The 17455-nt window shown below is 40.0% G+C and overlaps 1 protein-coding gene across 6 annotated transcripts in view; it reads left to right on the forward strand.

The window, feature by feature from the left end:
• The window catches only part of NFAT5 (nuclear factor of activated T cells 5), a 118199-nt gene extending 109055 nt beyond the window's left edge, over nt 1-9144 (forward strand). For all 6 annotated transcript variants that reach the window (XM_066348121.1, XM_066348122.1, XM_066348123.1 and 3 more), the window contains 3 exons: nt 267-2721; nt 3364-3607; nt 4463-9144. In XM_066348121.1, the coding sequence (XP_066204218.1) occupies nt 267-2721; nt 3364-3599 (2691 nt within the window). In that variant the 3' untranslated portion in view covers nt 3600-3607; nt 4463-9144. The remainder of the gene's footprint in view (nt 1-266; nt 2722-3363; nt 3608-4462) is intronic.
• The last annotated feature ends 8311 nt before the right edge of the window (nt 9145-17455 follow it).

A 17455-nucleotide genomic window follows, 5' to 3' on the forward strand; every position in this document is an offset into this window, starting at 1 on the left:
AGCATATCAATAGCTGACTATTCTTTTACTTCCATGTTTGACTATCTTTGCCTTTAATATGTATTTTAAAAATATTCTTTTGACAATCAGACATGTTATCACTGAGAATCATAGTCTTAAACCTGTTTTCCAAATAATAATAATATACAGTAGGAAATGAAAAACATGCATATGCATGTTTTTTGAATAGTATTAATTTTTGAAGTATCTCATGAGCTCGTTTAATATTTTAAAATACATATTATTTGGGGATTTTTCTTTTTTAGACTACAAAGACAGTTGGATCAACTCAACAAACATTAGAAAATATCTCTAACATAACAGGAAATGGATCTTTTGCATCATCATCATCTTCCCACTTACCCTCTGAAAATGAAAAGCAGCAGCAGATTCAGCCCAAGGCATACAACCCAGAGACCCTAACAACTATCCAAACACAGGACATTTCACAGCCTGGTACCTTTCCAGCAGTTTCTGCCTCCAGTCAGCTGCCTAGCAGTGATGCACTGCTGCAGCAGGCTGCACCGTTCCAGACAAGGGACACTCCGTCTAGAGAGATGTTGCAGTCAGACGGCACTGTGGTGAGTTTGTCACACCTGACTGAGGCATCACAGCAGCAGCAGCAGTCACCACTACAGGAACAAGCACAGACTTTACAGCAGCAGATGTCATCAAATATTTTCCCATCAGCCAGCAGTGTGAGTCAGCTGCAGAGCACGATTCAGCAGTTGCAAGCAGGAAGTTTCGCCGGCTCTACTGCTAGTGGCAGCAGTGGGAATGTTGACTTGGTCCAACAAGTTTTAGAGGCACAGCAACAGTTATCTTCGGTTTTATTTTCTACTCCAGATGGTAGTGAAAATGTTCAAGAACAGCTTAGTGCAGACATTTTTCAACAAGTGAGTCAGATTCAAAATAGTGTAAGCCCTGGAATGTTTTCCTCAACAGAGCCATCAGTCCATACCAGACCAGATAATTTAATACCTGGAAGAGCTGAAAGTGTTCATCCACAGACTGAAAATACATTATCTAATCAACAACAGCAGCAACAGCAACAGCAGGTGATGGAATCATCTGCTGCAATGGTGATGGAGATGCAACAGAGTATCTGCCAGGCGGCTGCCCAGATTCAGTCAGAGCTGTTTCCTTCAACCGCTCCAGCAAATGGAAACCTTCAGCAGTCTCCGGTTTACCAGCAGACATCTCACATGATGAGTACATTATCTACCAACGAGGACATGCAGATGCAATGTGAATTGTTTTCTTCTCCTCCTGCAGTTTCTGGAAATGAAACTACTACAACCACCACCCAGCAGGTTGCAACCCCTGGCACTACCATGTTTCAGACATCAAGTTCAGGAGATGGAGAAGAAACAGGCGCACAAGCAAAACAGATTCAGAACAGTGTCTTTCAGACCATGGTCCAAATGCAACATAGTGGGGACAATCAACCTCAGGTTAACCTTTTTTCATCTACGAAAAGTATGATGAGTGTTCAAAATAGTGGTACCCAGCCACAAGGTAATGGTTTATTCCAGCAAGGTAATGAGATGATGTCACTCCAGTCTGGGAATTTTTTGCAGCAGCCTTCTCATTCACAGGCTCAACTCTTTCATCAAAATCCTATTGCTGATGCTCAGAACCTTTCCCAGGAAACTCAAGGTTCTATTTTTCACAGTCCAAGTCCTATTGTCCACAGTCAGACTTCTACAGCCTCCAATGAACAGATGCAGCCTCCCATGTTTCACTCTCAGAGTACCATGGCTGTGCTGCAGGGCTCTTCAGTTCCTCAGGACCAACAGTCAGCCAACATATTTCTTTCCCAGAGTCCAATGAATAATCTGCAAACTAACTCAGTAGCCCAAGAAGAACAGATTTCATTTTTTGCAGCTCAGAACTCAATTTCTCCACTTCAGTCAACATCAAACACTGAACAGCAAGCTGCTTTCCAACAGCAACCTCCAATGTCACACATTCAGACCTCTATGCTTTCCCAAGAGCAGCCACAACCCTCCCAGCAAGGTTTATTTCAGCCTCAGGTGTCCCTGGGCTCCCTTCCTCCTAATCCAATGCCTCAAAACCAACAAGGGACAATCTTCCAGGAGCAGCAACAGCAGCAGCAGCAGCAACAGCAGCAGCAGCAGCAGCAACAACAACAGCAGAGCATTTTATTCAGCAATCAGAATACCATGGCTACAATGGCATCTCCAAAGCAGCCTCCACCAAACATGATATTCAACCCAAGTCAAAATCCAATGGCTAATCAAGAGCAACAGAACCAGTCCATTTTTCACCAACAAAATAACATGACCCCAATGAATCAAGAGCAGCAGCCCATGCAATTTCAGAACCAGGCCACAGTTTCTTCACTTCAGAACCCAGGTCCTACCCAGTCCGAATCACCACAGACCTCCTTGTTCCATAGCTCTCCTCAGATTCAGTTGGTCCAGGGGTCACCCAGTTCTCAAGAGCAGCAAGTAACTCTCTTCCTCTCTCCAGCATCCATGTCTGCGTTGCAGACCAGTATAAGCCAACAAGACATGCAACAGTCTCCCCTTTATTCCCCTCAGAACAGCATGCCTGGAATCCAAGGAGCCACCTCTTCACCTCAGCCACAGGCTACTTTATTTCACAACACTACGGGAGGCACAATGAACCAACTACAGAATTCCCCTGGCTCGTCTCAGCAGACTTCAGGAATGTTCTTATTTGGCATTCAAAATAGTAAGACACTTCTTTCTAATTTCTCATTTCTTAAATGCTAATGGTTTAAATGGCTAGATGATGATTAGAAAGCACAGTGGTTTTAAGAAAATAGATTGTGGTTGGGACTGAGTTCAAGTTCCAGCTATACCACATATAGGCTGTGAGATCTTAGACAAGTTATTTGACTGGCATGAATCTAAGTTTTCACATCTAAAGTGGTTGTAATATTACATACCTGACAAGGCTATTGGGAGGATTAAGTGTGGTAGTGTATGTAAATGTATATATGTTTGCTACTTTGAGCTATGAACCTGAAAGGAAAATGCAGAGTGACAGAAAATCTCAGCCAATTAAATTAAGTAGTTTCCAAGAAGGTAGAAACCCATCTTTAATGTTTACATACCAGGGAAATGATATAGAATTCAAGATGACAATTAGACAAAACTGTATTTATATACTGCCTAGAGCAAACCAAAGATGAATACCAACCAGTACTTTTTGGTGAAAACCTTTTTGGGGGGCTGTCGGGTGCCTCCCTTTTAGTTCTGTGGTAAGTGAAAATAATAATGACTTACCTTCAGCAACTAATACTTATCTTCTTATGAATTTTAACAGAAAGTAACTAATCAGGTAGCTTCTCTATTTTAAATGTCTCTGCAGACTGTAATCAGCTTTTAACTTCTGGACCAGCTACATTGCCAGAACAGTTGATGGCCATAAGTCAGCCAGGCCAACCACAAAACGAGGGCCAGCCACCTGTGACAACACTTCTTTCTCAGCAAATGCCAGAGAATTCTCCACTGGCATCCTCTATAAACACCAATCAGAACATTGAGAAGATTGATTTGCTTGTTTCGTTGCAAAACCAAGGGAACAACTTGACTGGCTCCTTTTAACTGGATATGTAAGTATTGCATTTTGGCTTCCTTCTTATTGAAAAGCATCAATTAATTTTATTATTCTTAGCAGATCTGGGTTAAGTAATAACACTGCTCAGACTCTAATCTTTCTTTCAAAATGTAGTGTTCTCACAAGATGGTTTTTTTTTTTTTTTTTTTTTTTTTCTTTTTCTTTTCTGAAGCTGGAAACGGGGAGAGACAGTCAAACAGACTCCCGCATGCGCCCGACCGGGATCCACCCGGCACGCCCACCAGGGGCGACGCTCTGCCCACCAGGGGGCGTCGCTCTGCCGAGACCAGAGCCACTCTAGCGCCTGGGGCAGAGGCCAAAGAGCCATCCCCAGCGCCCGGGCCATCTTTGCTCCAATGGAGCCTTGGCTGCGGGAGGGGAAGAGAGAGACAGAGAGGAAGGAGGGGGAGGGGGTGGAGAAGCAAATGGGCGCTTCTCCTGTGTGCCCTGGCCGGGAATCGAACCCGGGTCCCCCGCACACCAGGCCGACGCTCTACCACTGAGCCAACCGGCCAGGGCCACAAGATGGTATTTTTATTACTCTGAATAAGTTACTTGATGAGTAATAGCTTATGGTCATGTTAATACTGGGCATTCCTTCTAGCTCTCAACTTCTTTGCTTTGGAATGACAGGAAATCCAATGTGTGTATTATATATTGAAAATAATTATGTCTCATTTCTCCCTTCCTCAAGAAAGACATATTGAGTCAGAATACTCTGTGGAAGTATAAAAATATGATCAAGTATCATTTATAGTGCTGTAAATACTTTGGGATCACTCAGGGTAACAGGAATTTTATAAATGCTTTCTCTACCGAGTGAATTATATTAAACGTCTTCTTTTTTTAGAAATTCCATGAAGAAAATCCTGATTCCAAGATGTCCTGAGATCTTGTGATTCCATGCGGATTGTTGAACTGTTACTTTAAAGACAAAATGAAATATGAAAAACTGTGATTGAGTAAATGGATAGATTTTACTCTGACTGCAAAAGAGCACACCTATGCTGCCTATTGCAGTGATTAGCCACCATTGTTAATGTCTTCATTTTTATATTCCTAATAACAGTGATGACTGAGACTCATCTTCTGAGGTTCCAGCTGACAGAATTAATCGTTGCTATTTTACTAGGCACTTTTTCTTTAAAAGTACAGTTTAAATTTGAAAGCTGGATTGCTCAGTTATTATTGCTATTAGAAAATAATTCATATTGTCATGTTTACTTTAGTTTTTCATTATTTTCTTTCCTGCATTGTTTTAGTCAAGTAAGAGCTTTTGAAAAAGGAAAATTCAGATAATAACTTAAGGCTGTGATTTTTATTTTCAATTTAAAAAGCACAGCTATTGGCCAAAGTGAAGGAATTCTTTTTCCGTTTCTATAGAAAAGTTGGAGAGGTGACATTCTACAAATAAGCTGTATTAAGAGCTCTACACAGCTAGGAGGCTTCTTCATCACAAAGGCAGACAACACACAACTGGGAACAGCTGGAATGCTATTGCTTTTATCTTTCAGATTATTGTTAGATCTCTGTGTTTCTGGTAAGGGCTTCAGCCATAACTGCATAGAAAAATAATTATCTTGCTCTATAAAAAATGAAGGGAGTAATATGGTAAATTATGTCCAGATCTCCTCCTGCAGTAGTTTAAACTGACACAGCAGTTTGAGTCTTCTTAACCCAGTCTTGTGCTGCTTGTTCCCTTTTTATATTCATCTATATTATTCCCCTCTTTCTCACTTTATTTTAGACAGTTGGTAATAATATATTCCTAGCTTTGTAACCCTGTAGCAACTTAAAGGAAAAGGCCACTTTAATCTGGGGTAACCCAGCAACTCCTGCAGCACAGGTGGGGGTACCTTTTCAGGAATGAGGAGAGCTGATTCCTGAGAAGCTAGAATCAATGCATTTTCCCCATGAACGGTGCTGTTCTGAAGTCTTCAAAATTTTCTTCCCTGATCGAAACCAGTGTAAATTTTAATTTGAAAACAGGCAAAGTAAAATTTCTTGAAATACATCACTTCTCCCTGAGCTGCAGTGAGTGAAATGTGAGTGAAATTCACTTGTCACCTCAGTGCTTTACAGTTTGAAGTGGTCGCTTCTCTGATGGTTCCCACAAGCCTTAGGCTTTACAGGGTCATGTCATTGACTTAAAATGAAGAATTATGTGTTATATCTATAGAGAGCAAAATAACACACTCCAGAACTTGCAGTTGTAGCTTTAGTTATACAGTTTTGGGTGTTCTCACCACCCATGGGATGCCTGCTTCTCACTACAACCTGTTGTCTGGACATGTGCTGTATCTTATTTTCTTTTGGCATGTAGAAAGCTATTAATACAGTTTAAGGCCAAATTGTCTGTGGCTTCTATATGTAGATAAGATGTTTTGGTATTCTTGTCTATTTCATTTTTTTTTTTAAGTATACAAAAAATAGCCTGCTAATTGTTTGTTAAAGGCTACTTTTCTGTTTGTTTTTTATTTTTTCTACCCTATACTTGTAGTTGAACTTAGTAGAATCGTGGTCTTGTTTTTGTTTATACAGCCAGGTTCCCCCTCTCCCCTTTTTGTGATGATCTTTGGTTCTTTGAATGTGCTCTTCTTCTAATTTGTTTTTTCTTTCTCCTCATATATTCTACCCTCCACCCCCAACCTTTCTTTCATTCTCTCTCTGATTGAGAGGCATTGAATTACGTTTTCAGTAGTACAGGCTTCTTGCCGATATGAAGGGAACTTTTCAGAAAGAGACCTACTCTGGGTCATTTAATTTTGAATACAGTTTCAATCGTTCAAGTTTTGGATGGTTTATATCTAATGTGTGTTTCATTTTTTTGGAAAGCTATATTTTGTATTTAGGAAATGGTATACTATTTTGCTATTTGTACTGAGTGAGTACATTGGCATAAATATAGAAATTTATATATATACATATATATAAACTATTCTTTTTTTGCCACACATTTTTGTGGTAAATTTGTGAGTTTGTCTGATGTTCTACCACAACGTGGCATCTGATAACAGTGAGGGGGGGTTTGTTATGTCTTTATTGAGTATTTAAGTATCTTTTGAAACAAATGACCTGTTCATTGTGGCCATTCCATCAGGCAGTTCCTTGATGTGCTTAGTGGGCTAAAGGCAGCTTACTGTGTGTTTGCTGGACCTTTCACTCAGCAAAATGTTAATGCAAGGAAACCCATGTAGGCAGTTGTGTCAGTGGTGTTTCACGAGAATGAGCCATTCAGTCTTTGCTCACTATATTTAATATTTTATTGTTATTATTATTAATTGGCTTTCTGTGTTCTATACCTTTTATTTATAAAGACACTAAAAAAGTTTGTAATTTTAATAACATTTTCCCCTTCTTGTAATATCCAGAGCTACTTTATAAATTCTCTGAACTGAAAGCATTTTCCTCACTATATCTCTTCTCTCCCCACCCCTATCAGGAAAAATTACCCAATATAGTTCAGGTTATGAGAAAGACCAGCCACACAATCCAGTGCTTCAGTTTTAAAATGTAAAACTCAAACTGCAGAGGGTTGACACATGGCAGAAAGCTTACTTGGCAGGTATAAACATAAGTAGCAGAAATAAAATACTATAAGTTTATTTCTGAGTTTTCTGAAATTTTTTCTAAAAGATTATCCAGGAAACTCGGGAAGTCTGCTTGTTCACCAGGTTCTAATCAGAATGTTAGCATCGCTCTCTGAATAACGTGGTGGCCAGAAGACTGGTCGTGTGCTGACTTCTGTCATTTAGCAAGAGGTTTATCATTGTGAAATGCTGATTGCCAATGCCAAGTCACCAGGGACCAATTTTCTGTTTTATAATATCTAAGTTTAGAACAGAACATATACCTGAACTGTAATGGTTTGATTGGATGGAGGCAGAAAACCCAATTTTTATTTTCATAAATTTTGTGGTTATTTATACAAGGGCTGTGCTATGCTACCATATTCTTATTCAATAATGATACTGTTACTTTTTTTAACATTGTTAAATGTTCCTCACCCCTAAAGGCTAATGTTAAATACAGCATTCTGAATATACAATTTGGTTACAAAAAATATTTGCCTTCTTATTGAAGAGCTAGTTTAGTGGTCAGTGGTTGATACTTGTGCTAATAATGCAGTTTCCAGATTACTGTTACAAGTTACAGTTACATATAGGAGAGATTCCGTGAGCCAGCAAAGGCCTCGGGAACAATTTATTAATTTATGGCAGAAGGACCTAAATAAGTTATGAACTACATGTTATTCCTTTATATTGTTACATTCAATTGTTCTTGCTTTTAGCAACTCACATTAATGCTTGGAGCTTATCTCTGTGTCTGTGTGAGTGTTTGTGTGTGTTTTATTCCTATTGTCATTCCATTAAATATCCACACCAACATGGGAGAATATAATTAGAAGTAATATTTTGCTTCTGAGCTTTATCATGTTACCTTTGTAATTAGAATATCATGTTGTTATTTGGTCAGTGCATATCTGTTGTCAGCAGCCTCCCTAGAACAGGTTTTTAGAGGCTTTATTTATTATAGAAGCATTGTTAATGAGCGACCTTCATTCCTTTCCTTCCTTTCCCTTCCTCCCTCCTTCTCTCCCTCCCTCTCTCCCTTCCTCCCTTCCTCTCTCTCTCTCTCTCTCTCCCTCCCTCCCTCCCTCCCTCCCTCCCTCCCTCCCTTTTTGTGTAATACTATGTGCTATAGTTGGGAATTTCATTATAGTGCATTTAATTTGCCTAGGGGAAATAGTGCCCAGGGAAATGAGAAAGAAATGATATCTGAGTCTCTCTAGGATTAAGATAATATGTAATTCCTTTTGACTATTTAATCTATGATAGATGCTTGTTTTAGAAAAGTAAAATTTGTTTAGATGCATGAGTAATTAAAGAACAGAATTAAATGCATTAATAATCAAAGTCTCAAATTCAACATGGTTTATAAATATTGAGTAGGAGTAACTTGAGAATTTTTCATCTTTCTGGTAAAATTTTCTGTTGAGATAACTCTTTCTTAGTTGAGTTTTGAAATTAATTGAAAATTATGTAAGACCTGTTAACTTTACTCTCAGCTTTCTGACCACAGACTTCATCCCTAACCAAGACAACCGTGTGTGTCAGTGTGCCTTTGGTTACATGGAAGGACTTAATGAGAGAGACTGAAAATAGTTCAGCAGCTTTATTAGAATAACTCAGAGTATATGCCCTAGTACATGGTTTAGTAAAGTCTCATAACACGTATAAAAAGAGGTTTTCTCCTTTGCTTATTTGTATCACTAGAGCTGAATTGTGGAGATAATTCATAATGTGTTAAATGCAAAACTATTACATATAATGTCATTTGTGAATTTTCCGAGTCCTCTGATTACTTCTTTAATTCCCATTGATTTTCATGCCATTGTAGCCTCACTTATTAATTCTATTTTTACTCTAATTTCTCTTTTAGCAAAAATTTTAAATTAATATTTTATATCTAGATTAAATGGAAAAGTGCCTTTTACCATGATAGTGCCCTTTATTTTGTAACTTCCATTTTTGCTATTGCCAAAAAAACACAAATTATTTTTAATAGGTCCCAACTTTCAACTTTTCCATTTAGTAATTCATTTCTCCATTTCTTTTATTTTTGAATATCTAATTGACTTTATTAAGCAATTCATGAATCGGGCAGCACCCCATCTAGCAACTAGATGGGCACTCCAAGGGGTTGTACAAAGTGGAAGGTTTTATAGCTCCATTTCTTTTTTTTTTTTTTTTTTTGTATTTTTCTGAAGCTGGAAACGGGGGGAGAGACAGTCAGACTCCCGCATGCGCCCGACCGGGATCCACCCAGCACGCCCACCAGGGGCGAAGCTCTGCCCACCAGGGGGCGATGCTCTGCCCCTCCGGGGCATCTCTCTGCCGCGACCAGAGCCACTCTTGCGCCTGGGGCAGAGGCCACAGAGCCATCCCCAGCACCTGGGCCATCTTTGCTCCAATGGAGCCTTGGCTGCGGGAGGGGAAGAGAGAGACAGAGAGGAAGGGGGGGGTGGAGAAGCAAATGGGCGCTTCTCCTATGTGCCCTGGCCGGGAATCGAACCCGGGTCCCCCCCACGCCAGGCCGACGCTCTACCGCTGAGCCAACCGGCCAGGGCCTTAGCTCCATTTCTTAATCATCACAAGAAACAACTAACTACCTAACTCTTTTTGGCAAAAGAGTAACAGAAAAGATACATAACCAGAATTGTTCCTTTGAGGGAAGGTAAGTAAAGATTACAGAATTATACTTATTAACTAAATTTGTCGTCATCTCAACCAACTAATGATAGGTCTTTCCTGAATGCTAGTGAAAATTTTACTACCTGTGACTCCATGCACACAAATGTGTGTAGTTAAATTTCTGGAAGGAAGTGTTTAAAGCATCTTCCATGATCTTAATTAGATGAATGAAAATGAATCACTAACACAGAGTTTTAAGTGAAACCTGATAATGTCAGTTTTTCTAACTAGACGGAGCCAATGAATTATAGTGCACTTCTTGCCCATCAGAACCTCAGTAATCTACCTATGAAAAATAGTGTTAAAGGAAATTAAGTTAATCTGAGTCCCTCCAGAACTAAGAGAATTCCTTTCAAGTAGATACAGTTGAATTGAGTGTCCCTCTGAGTTTTGTTAATTTTGCCTGTGTTCCCACTCCTTAAACAGTTGTGGTGCTCGAAGAAGGAGCCATTAGGAGCAGGTCAGGATAGTAGTAGCTCTAGGGTGAGCTGCTTTCCCACTTGTGAATATCTCTGTGGTTTTGGTAACACCGAAGACTACAAACATTTATGCGTTATTCTAATACCCTGTTGATATTATGCACTTTCATCATTCCAAAGAAGTAAAAAAATACTGTGTAGTCATGATTCCTTCTTAATGAATACATCTTAACTCTTCAGAATATTTATGTACCTTTTTATTTTGGATAGCAGCTTGGTACAAGTGTTATGTGAATATTTTCTAAAATGACTATAGTAGGATTTAGGACGTACTTTGAAGTGTAATATACTATATGAGGAAATGATTATACTTCAGGAAATCATTTTAGAAATATTAAAGTGTTCAGCTTGCTCATCTATATGTATGAGAGTTCGTTAAAATCTGCCCTCTTCCTATATATTTTGTGTCATATACATAATAACAGTATAATATAGTTTTCTACATATATAGTATATATAAACCAGTGGTTCTTAGCTTACCAGCCAACATCAGTATCACCTGGGAACTAGTTAGAAATGCAAATTCTTGGGGCCTATCCCAGATGCACTGAATCAGAAATTCTGGAGTAGGGCTCAGCAGTCTGTTTTATCGCCTTCCAGGTGACTGATGCATGCGTGGTTTGAGAACCCGTTACAGACTATTTACAGTAAGATATAGAAAGCTGGGGTTTTTATGCACTCATATATATCAGTTCTTTTGTAAATCCAGCTTAACCTGGTTATTCATAATTCTTTATCGGCAATGATAATTTATTCTCAGTACTGCCTATATTTATGTATATATACTGTTACTCTAGTTATTGATAATTTAGTTAACTTAGTTTGGCATATTCCTACCACTTACTAAAAAGTTTACATTAAGTGTTTGATTTAAAGATATAGGTGCAATGTCCTGTATTTCTTTTGTTATGACATTTAAGTAGCTAATATAATTGACAGGTGCTAAATTCTCCTGTTTATTCATAAAATGGGTACACTGTGGGCAGTGATAATACAAACTTTTTTCATTGCCTCTTAACTTTACCAGCAGACCGCAGTTTGGTCTGGCTAGGCCAACACTCAGAAACAAAATTGGCATTCCTCTATTTATATTTATATCTGAGATACTAAACCAGATGGCTGGCCAGATCAACAAAGCACCTTATTTAATTTTTTTTTAATACATGAAATTTCTTTAAAAGTACCTTGCTTTGTAGGAGAACTGCTGCAATATAGATATAACTATCCTTGGAACTTATGCTTTAGACAAGAGTTATTTACTAAAATAAATATTAAGATAATGCATTGTATAATTTGGGCATTTCTCCCTTGTCAATGTATATGCATCATGGTAAATATATATAAACTAACCACAAGACAAGTAGATTTATCCATTCATTTTAATCTCCCTAATTTAATGCCATCATAATTGTTCTAATATTTCTCCCACTGTTTACAAATCACCAGTTAATTAACTCATGAAAGAAAGATGCACATTTCAAAGTAAAAATTATTATATACTCCATAAAAATCACCACTGCCTAATACCAGCAGTGGAAATGTAAGTGGCTTACTCTACAAATTATGGTGCTGGCAAAACCATAGGCAGACTGTTGGGAGATGCTCTAGCTACATTCCTCCTTCCTTGTTCCCTTTCATCTCTCCCCCACCTGATGCTTAATATATTCCTGTACCCAAAGCTTTCTGCCACAGTGTATTTGACTTCAACTTGTAAGGTCTCCTATAAAAACCCCATGTTTAAGCCCCAAATCACCTCCCAGAAGTAATTTGCCTAGTTTGAATAATTCCTAGGGATCACTTATTATTTTAGCTAATGAACCTCAGGACAACACACATGCGCACACACACCCCATCTCAGATATTTGAGAGTGGGTTTGGAATCAGACTAAGGTGTCCTGCACTGAAGTGTTTATGACTTTTATGACTTTAGGGGCTACAAACTGATTCCAATGACATTCAGCCAATTTCTTTGCATCTATTGAATGTATCTTCTCACCTTGTTCCCTTACTTCTAATTGATAAGCTCCAAGTAGTTGCTAATTTTTTGACAACTTTTTCTTAGCCTTTTAAATAAATATATTACAAGTATTTCATTAACCTGTTCTCAAGTGGTTTACCTACCATTCTGCCATTTAAATTTTATTTTAATTGCTTTGAGCACACTGATCAACCACTGACCTGCCTTCTTTCATTGTCCCACAAGACTAAGGGTTATATTTTTGTGTATATGGCTTTCATAGTTGGGGTTGCAGAGCACTGACACCAGATATTTTCCGTTTGTTCTCTGGGGGAGTTTTCATTTGCATCTATGTTTTTAGCTATCTGTGATAACTTGTTAAATATTAAAAAGATATTTTGCTTCTATTGGAACATTTGTATACTCGCAACTATATTTCTGTAAACAGCTGCAGTCAAAAATAAAACATTGAAAGTTTTCATTTTGCAGTGGATAACTGTCTTTTTTCCTCAAACTTGATGGACAAATTCATATCCATGAATGTCAGTTTTGAGCATCATGATTATGTGGCTGAAATGATAAAATCTTTAGGAAAAGGTATGAAATAAATATTTTCAAGTAGTTACTTTGTGCCTACTATTATTATTATTTGTGCCAGTGTACAAAGTGCTTAGTGTGATGGAATTTTTGTTAGTTTTACTTAGTTTATTTATTTATTTTTAACAACTTTATTCAATTTTCAGAGAGGAGAGAGAGGGAAAGAGGGAGAGAGAGAGAAGGGAGAGGAGCAGGAAGCATCAACTCCCATATGTGCCTTGACCAGGTAAGCCTGGGGTTTCGAACCGGCAACCTCAGTGTTCCAAATCTATGCTTTATCCCACTGCGCCACCACAGGTCAGGCAGTTTTACTTAGTTTAAATGTTCCATGCTAGTAAAATAATACATATACATGGTGGTAAATCGAGTAGCATGGAGGTGCTCTCGATGAACACCAAAGCTGCCTAGCCCTCAGTCCCATATCCAGAAGCAATCTCCTTTTATTCTTTCTGCAGTTATTTCCACATATGTAGATTAGTGTTTACCAGAGTGTAACATGTAACAATGTATCACTAGTGGTACTCAAAATGATTTCAGGTGACAGGTGGGAAACATTATTCTTTTTTTTTTTTTTTTTTTTTTTTTTTTTGTGTGTGTGTATTTTTCTGAAGTTGGAAACGGGGAGGCAGTCAGACAGACTCCCGTATGCACCCGACTGGGATCCACCCGGCCTGCCCACCAGGGGGCGATGCTCTGTTGCAAACAGAGGCATTCTAGCGCCCGGGCCAACTTTGCTCCAATGGAGCCTCGGCTGCAGGAGGGGAAGAGAGAGACAGAGAGGAAGGAGAGGGGGAGGGGTGGAGAAGCAGATGGGTGCCTCTCCTGTGTGCCCTGGCCGGGAATCGAACCCGGGACTCCTGCACGCCAGGCCAACACTCTACCACTGAGCCATCCGGCCAGGGCTGGAAACATTATTCTTTTTTCTTTCTTTCTTTCTTTTTGTATTTTTCTGAAGCTGGAAACGGGGAGAGACAGTCAGACAGACTCCCGCATGCGCCTGACCGGGATGCACCCGGCACGCCCACCAGGGGCAACGCTCTGCCCACCAGGGGGCGATGCTCTGCCCCTCCGGGGCGTCACTCTGTTGCGACCAGAGCCACTCTAGCACCTAGGGCAGAGGCCAAGGAGCCATCCCCAGTGCCCAGGCCATCTTTGCTCCAATGGAGCCTCGGCTGTGGGAGGGGAAAAGAGAGACAGAGAGGAAGGAGAGGGGGAGGGGTGGAGAAGCAAATGGGCGCTTCTCCTGTGTGCCCTGGCCGGGAATCGAACCCGGGACTTATGCATGCCTGGCCAACGCTCTACCATTGAGCCAACCGGCCAGGGCCTGGAAACATTATTCTTAAACATAATATATGTGTTTTAATGTGCATTAGAAAAAATATGTGCCCTGGCCAGGTAGCTCAGTTGGTTGAAGCATCGTCCCAAAGCACAGAGGTGGTCGTTTCGATTCCCGGTCAGGGCACACAGAGGAGCAGCTCAATGTTCCTGTTTCTCCCTGCCTATCTCTCAAAAAAGAAAAGAAAGAAAAAATATAATGTGTCCACCTACTAGATTATGGGGAGATGTGAGTCAAATTAAATAAAAATATTAAACCTATACTAATACAGATAATACATGGATATCATGAACACGATTTGTAAAGCACTGATGTTTTAGAAGTACTGCTTTAGACATATTATCAAATATAGACGACATCTGTTGATTCTGTGAAAGTGACTGACTTTTTAACATATCCAGATGGATCTAAATGAGTTGTCACTTTAGTAGGATTAAATTAATTAAATATGTTAATATCTAATATATATAGTTCAACAAGGCTGCGATTGTTTAAAGTAAGTTTAAAAGTTGTCTTTTAGCATTTATTGACTTAACAGCACTGGAAAGGAGTGATAACCAAGTGAAATTTAATAACTATAAATATTCAAAATACTTTGATCCAATAAAACAGCATATGTAGGCAGAGTACTGATCTGAAGATGAGACTACAAACGGCCACAGAGAAGCAGATGCAATCCTGGGTTATGTAACTCATGTTATAGAGTCCACAGCAAGGGAACTAATTGTCCTACTTTACTCCAGGCTGGTAAGAGTACTGCTCGGTACTCTTGTAAGGAGCCAATTCTCAGCAGCTATATATTCAGACCTCTAAGAACTGTAACATCATTTGTCCCTACTTAGGACACAACAGGCACCCTTAGAGTATAAAAGTAGCTACAGCTTCTCAACAGCAACACTTAATGGTCTTGCTCTCAGGAAGAGCTATCAATTGCTACCCTTGTGCTCTTTTATGGTGTTATTGTCCCTGCTTCTACTGGGGCAAATACAGTATTTAAAAGCATAGGCTCTTGAATTTGACTTCTGGGTGGAGTTTTGGCTCTAACACATGCTTTTTAACCTCTCCATTCCTCAATTTCCTTATCTATAAAATGGAAACAAAAATAGGACCCTTCTGCCTGACCAGGCGGTGGCGCAGTGGATAGTCAGACTGGGACGTGGAGGACCCAGGTTCGAGACCCCAAGCTCACCAGCTTGAGCCCAGGGTCACTGGCTTGAGCAAGGGATCACTTGGTCTGCTGTAGCCCCCTGATCAAGGCACATATGAGAAAGCAATCAATGAACAACTAAGGTGTCGCAATGAAGAATTGATGTTTCTCATCACTCTCCCTGTCTGTCCGTCCCTCTCTGGCTCTCTCTGCCTCTGCCACACACACAAAAAAGGACCCTTCTCTTAAGAGTTGTTGCAAGAATAAATTAATCTATATAAAATTACTTAGTTCCTAGCCCACATAAATGCCTAGTGTTACCTTGTAGTACTCATCCTATTACTCTGCTCTTCTGTCTCTTGTGCACTGAATCTTATATCCTTTTGCTTGTTCAAAGATATGTTCCTTTAATTGTCCCCTTTCTCCAACATCAAAACCTTTTCTCTCAGTCATTCCCAGTGGCATATAAATGTCCCTCATCTCTTAAAAAATCAAATAACTTCCTTTAACCACACATCCCCCTACACAGTTTCCACTTCCTCTCCTTGTCAGGCTTTCATCACAACCCTCTACTGAACTGATTCTTGTCAAAACCACCAATGGCCGCCACATGGCCATATCCAAGGGTCAGTTTCTCAAGCCTGTCTCACTTGGCTTAGCAGCAGTATTTGACACACTTGATCACTCCCTTCTGGAAACTCGTTCTTTCTTTGGACACCATACTCAGCTCTCCTGCTTCATGAGCCACTCCTTTTCATTCTCATCTTGACCTCCAAACATTGGCGAGCCCTAGATGTCAATCATCAGCTCTCTCTATCATAACTCAGTTCCTAGGTGATCTCATCCAGTCTCATTGCTTTCTGTATTATCCAGATGTTGAAGATTCCCAAATGTGTATCCTTAGCCATACTTTCTCCCTTAACTCTAGGTTCCTATTATCCAACTGCCTACGTGATAGCTTCACTTGGCTGTCTTTTTTATGTTTATTTTATGGATTTTAGAGAGAGAGAAAGGGGGGGGGAAAGACATTTGCTCAGACAGAATCAAACTAGCAACCTGTGCACTTCAGCTCAGTGCTCTAACCAACCAAGCTATACAGTCAGGGCTTCACTTGGCTGTCTTGATATCTCAAATATCACATGCCTGAAGTCAGGTTTTGATTCCACCCTACCCACCCTGCTTTCCTGCCCCCAATACTCTTTCCAGCTTCTTCCTCAAGTTAGCAGGTGAACTCTCCATCCTTTCCATTGTTTTAACATTTATTTATTATTTATTGTTTTATTTTTTTACAGAAGCAGAGAGAGGGACAGATAGGGACAGACAGACAGGAACGGAGAGAGATGAGAAGCATCAATCATCAGTTTTTCGTGGCGACATCTTAGTTGTTCATTGATTGCTTTCTCATATGTGCCTTGACCATGGGCCTTCAGCAGACCGAGCAACCCCTTGCTCGAGCCAGCGACCTTGGGTCCAAGCTGGTAAGCTGGTGAGCTTTTGCTCAAACCAGGTGAGCCCGCGCTGAAGCTGGCAACCTCGGGGTTTCGAACCTGGGTCTTCCGCATCCCAGTCTGATGCTCTATCCACTGCGCCACCGCCTGGTCAGGCCTTTCCATTGCTTTAGCTAAAAAACCTTTAAGGTTTTTTTATCTGACCTAGATCCAATCCGTCATTAAATCATTTTACTCCCACCTTTGAACTATATCCAGAATCCAACCACTTCTCAACACATCTATTGCTATCAGCAATAGATCCCAAATAGGTCCCAAAACATAAGTAAACTGACCACAGCTTTCCAACAATCTCCCCGCTTCCATCATTACACCTTACTTGATTCCACACATACGAGCCAAAATTCAAGCTAAATCAGAACATGTTACACCTCAGCTCAAAACCCTTCACTGACTTGCTATCTTACAATGCTAGTAAGGCACTCTGTGGCCTGACCCCAGCTGTGTGTTGACCTAGCCTTCTCCTCCTCTCCCCACTTTAGTAACTTCCCTTCTCCTCCTCAAACAGACTAAGCATGCTCCTGCCTCGGGGTCTGCACTCCCTCCTGCGTGCAGTGCTTTTGCT

The sequence above is a fragment of the Saccopteryx leptura genome, chromosome 9 (genome assembly GCF_036850995.1).
Source record: "Saccopteryx leptura isolate mSacLep1 chromosome 9, mSacLep1_pri_phased_curated, whole genome shotgun sequence".
Classification (NCBI taxonomy): Eukaryota; Metazoa; Chordata; class Mammalia; order Chiroptera; family Emballonuridae; genus Saccopteryx; species Saccopteryx leptura.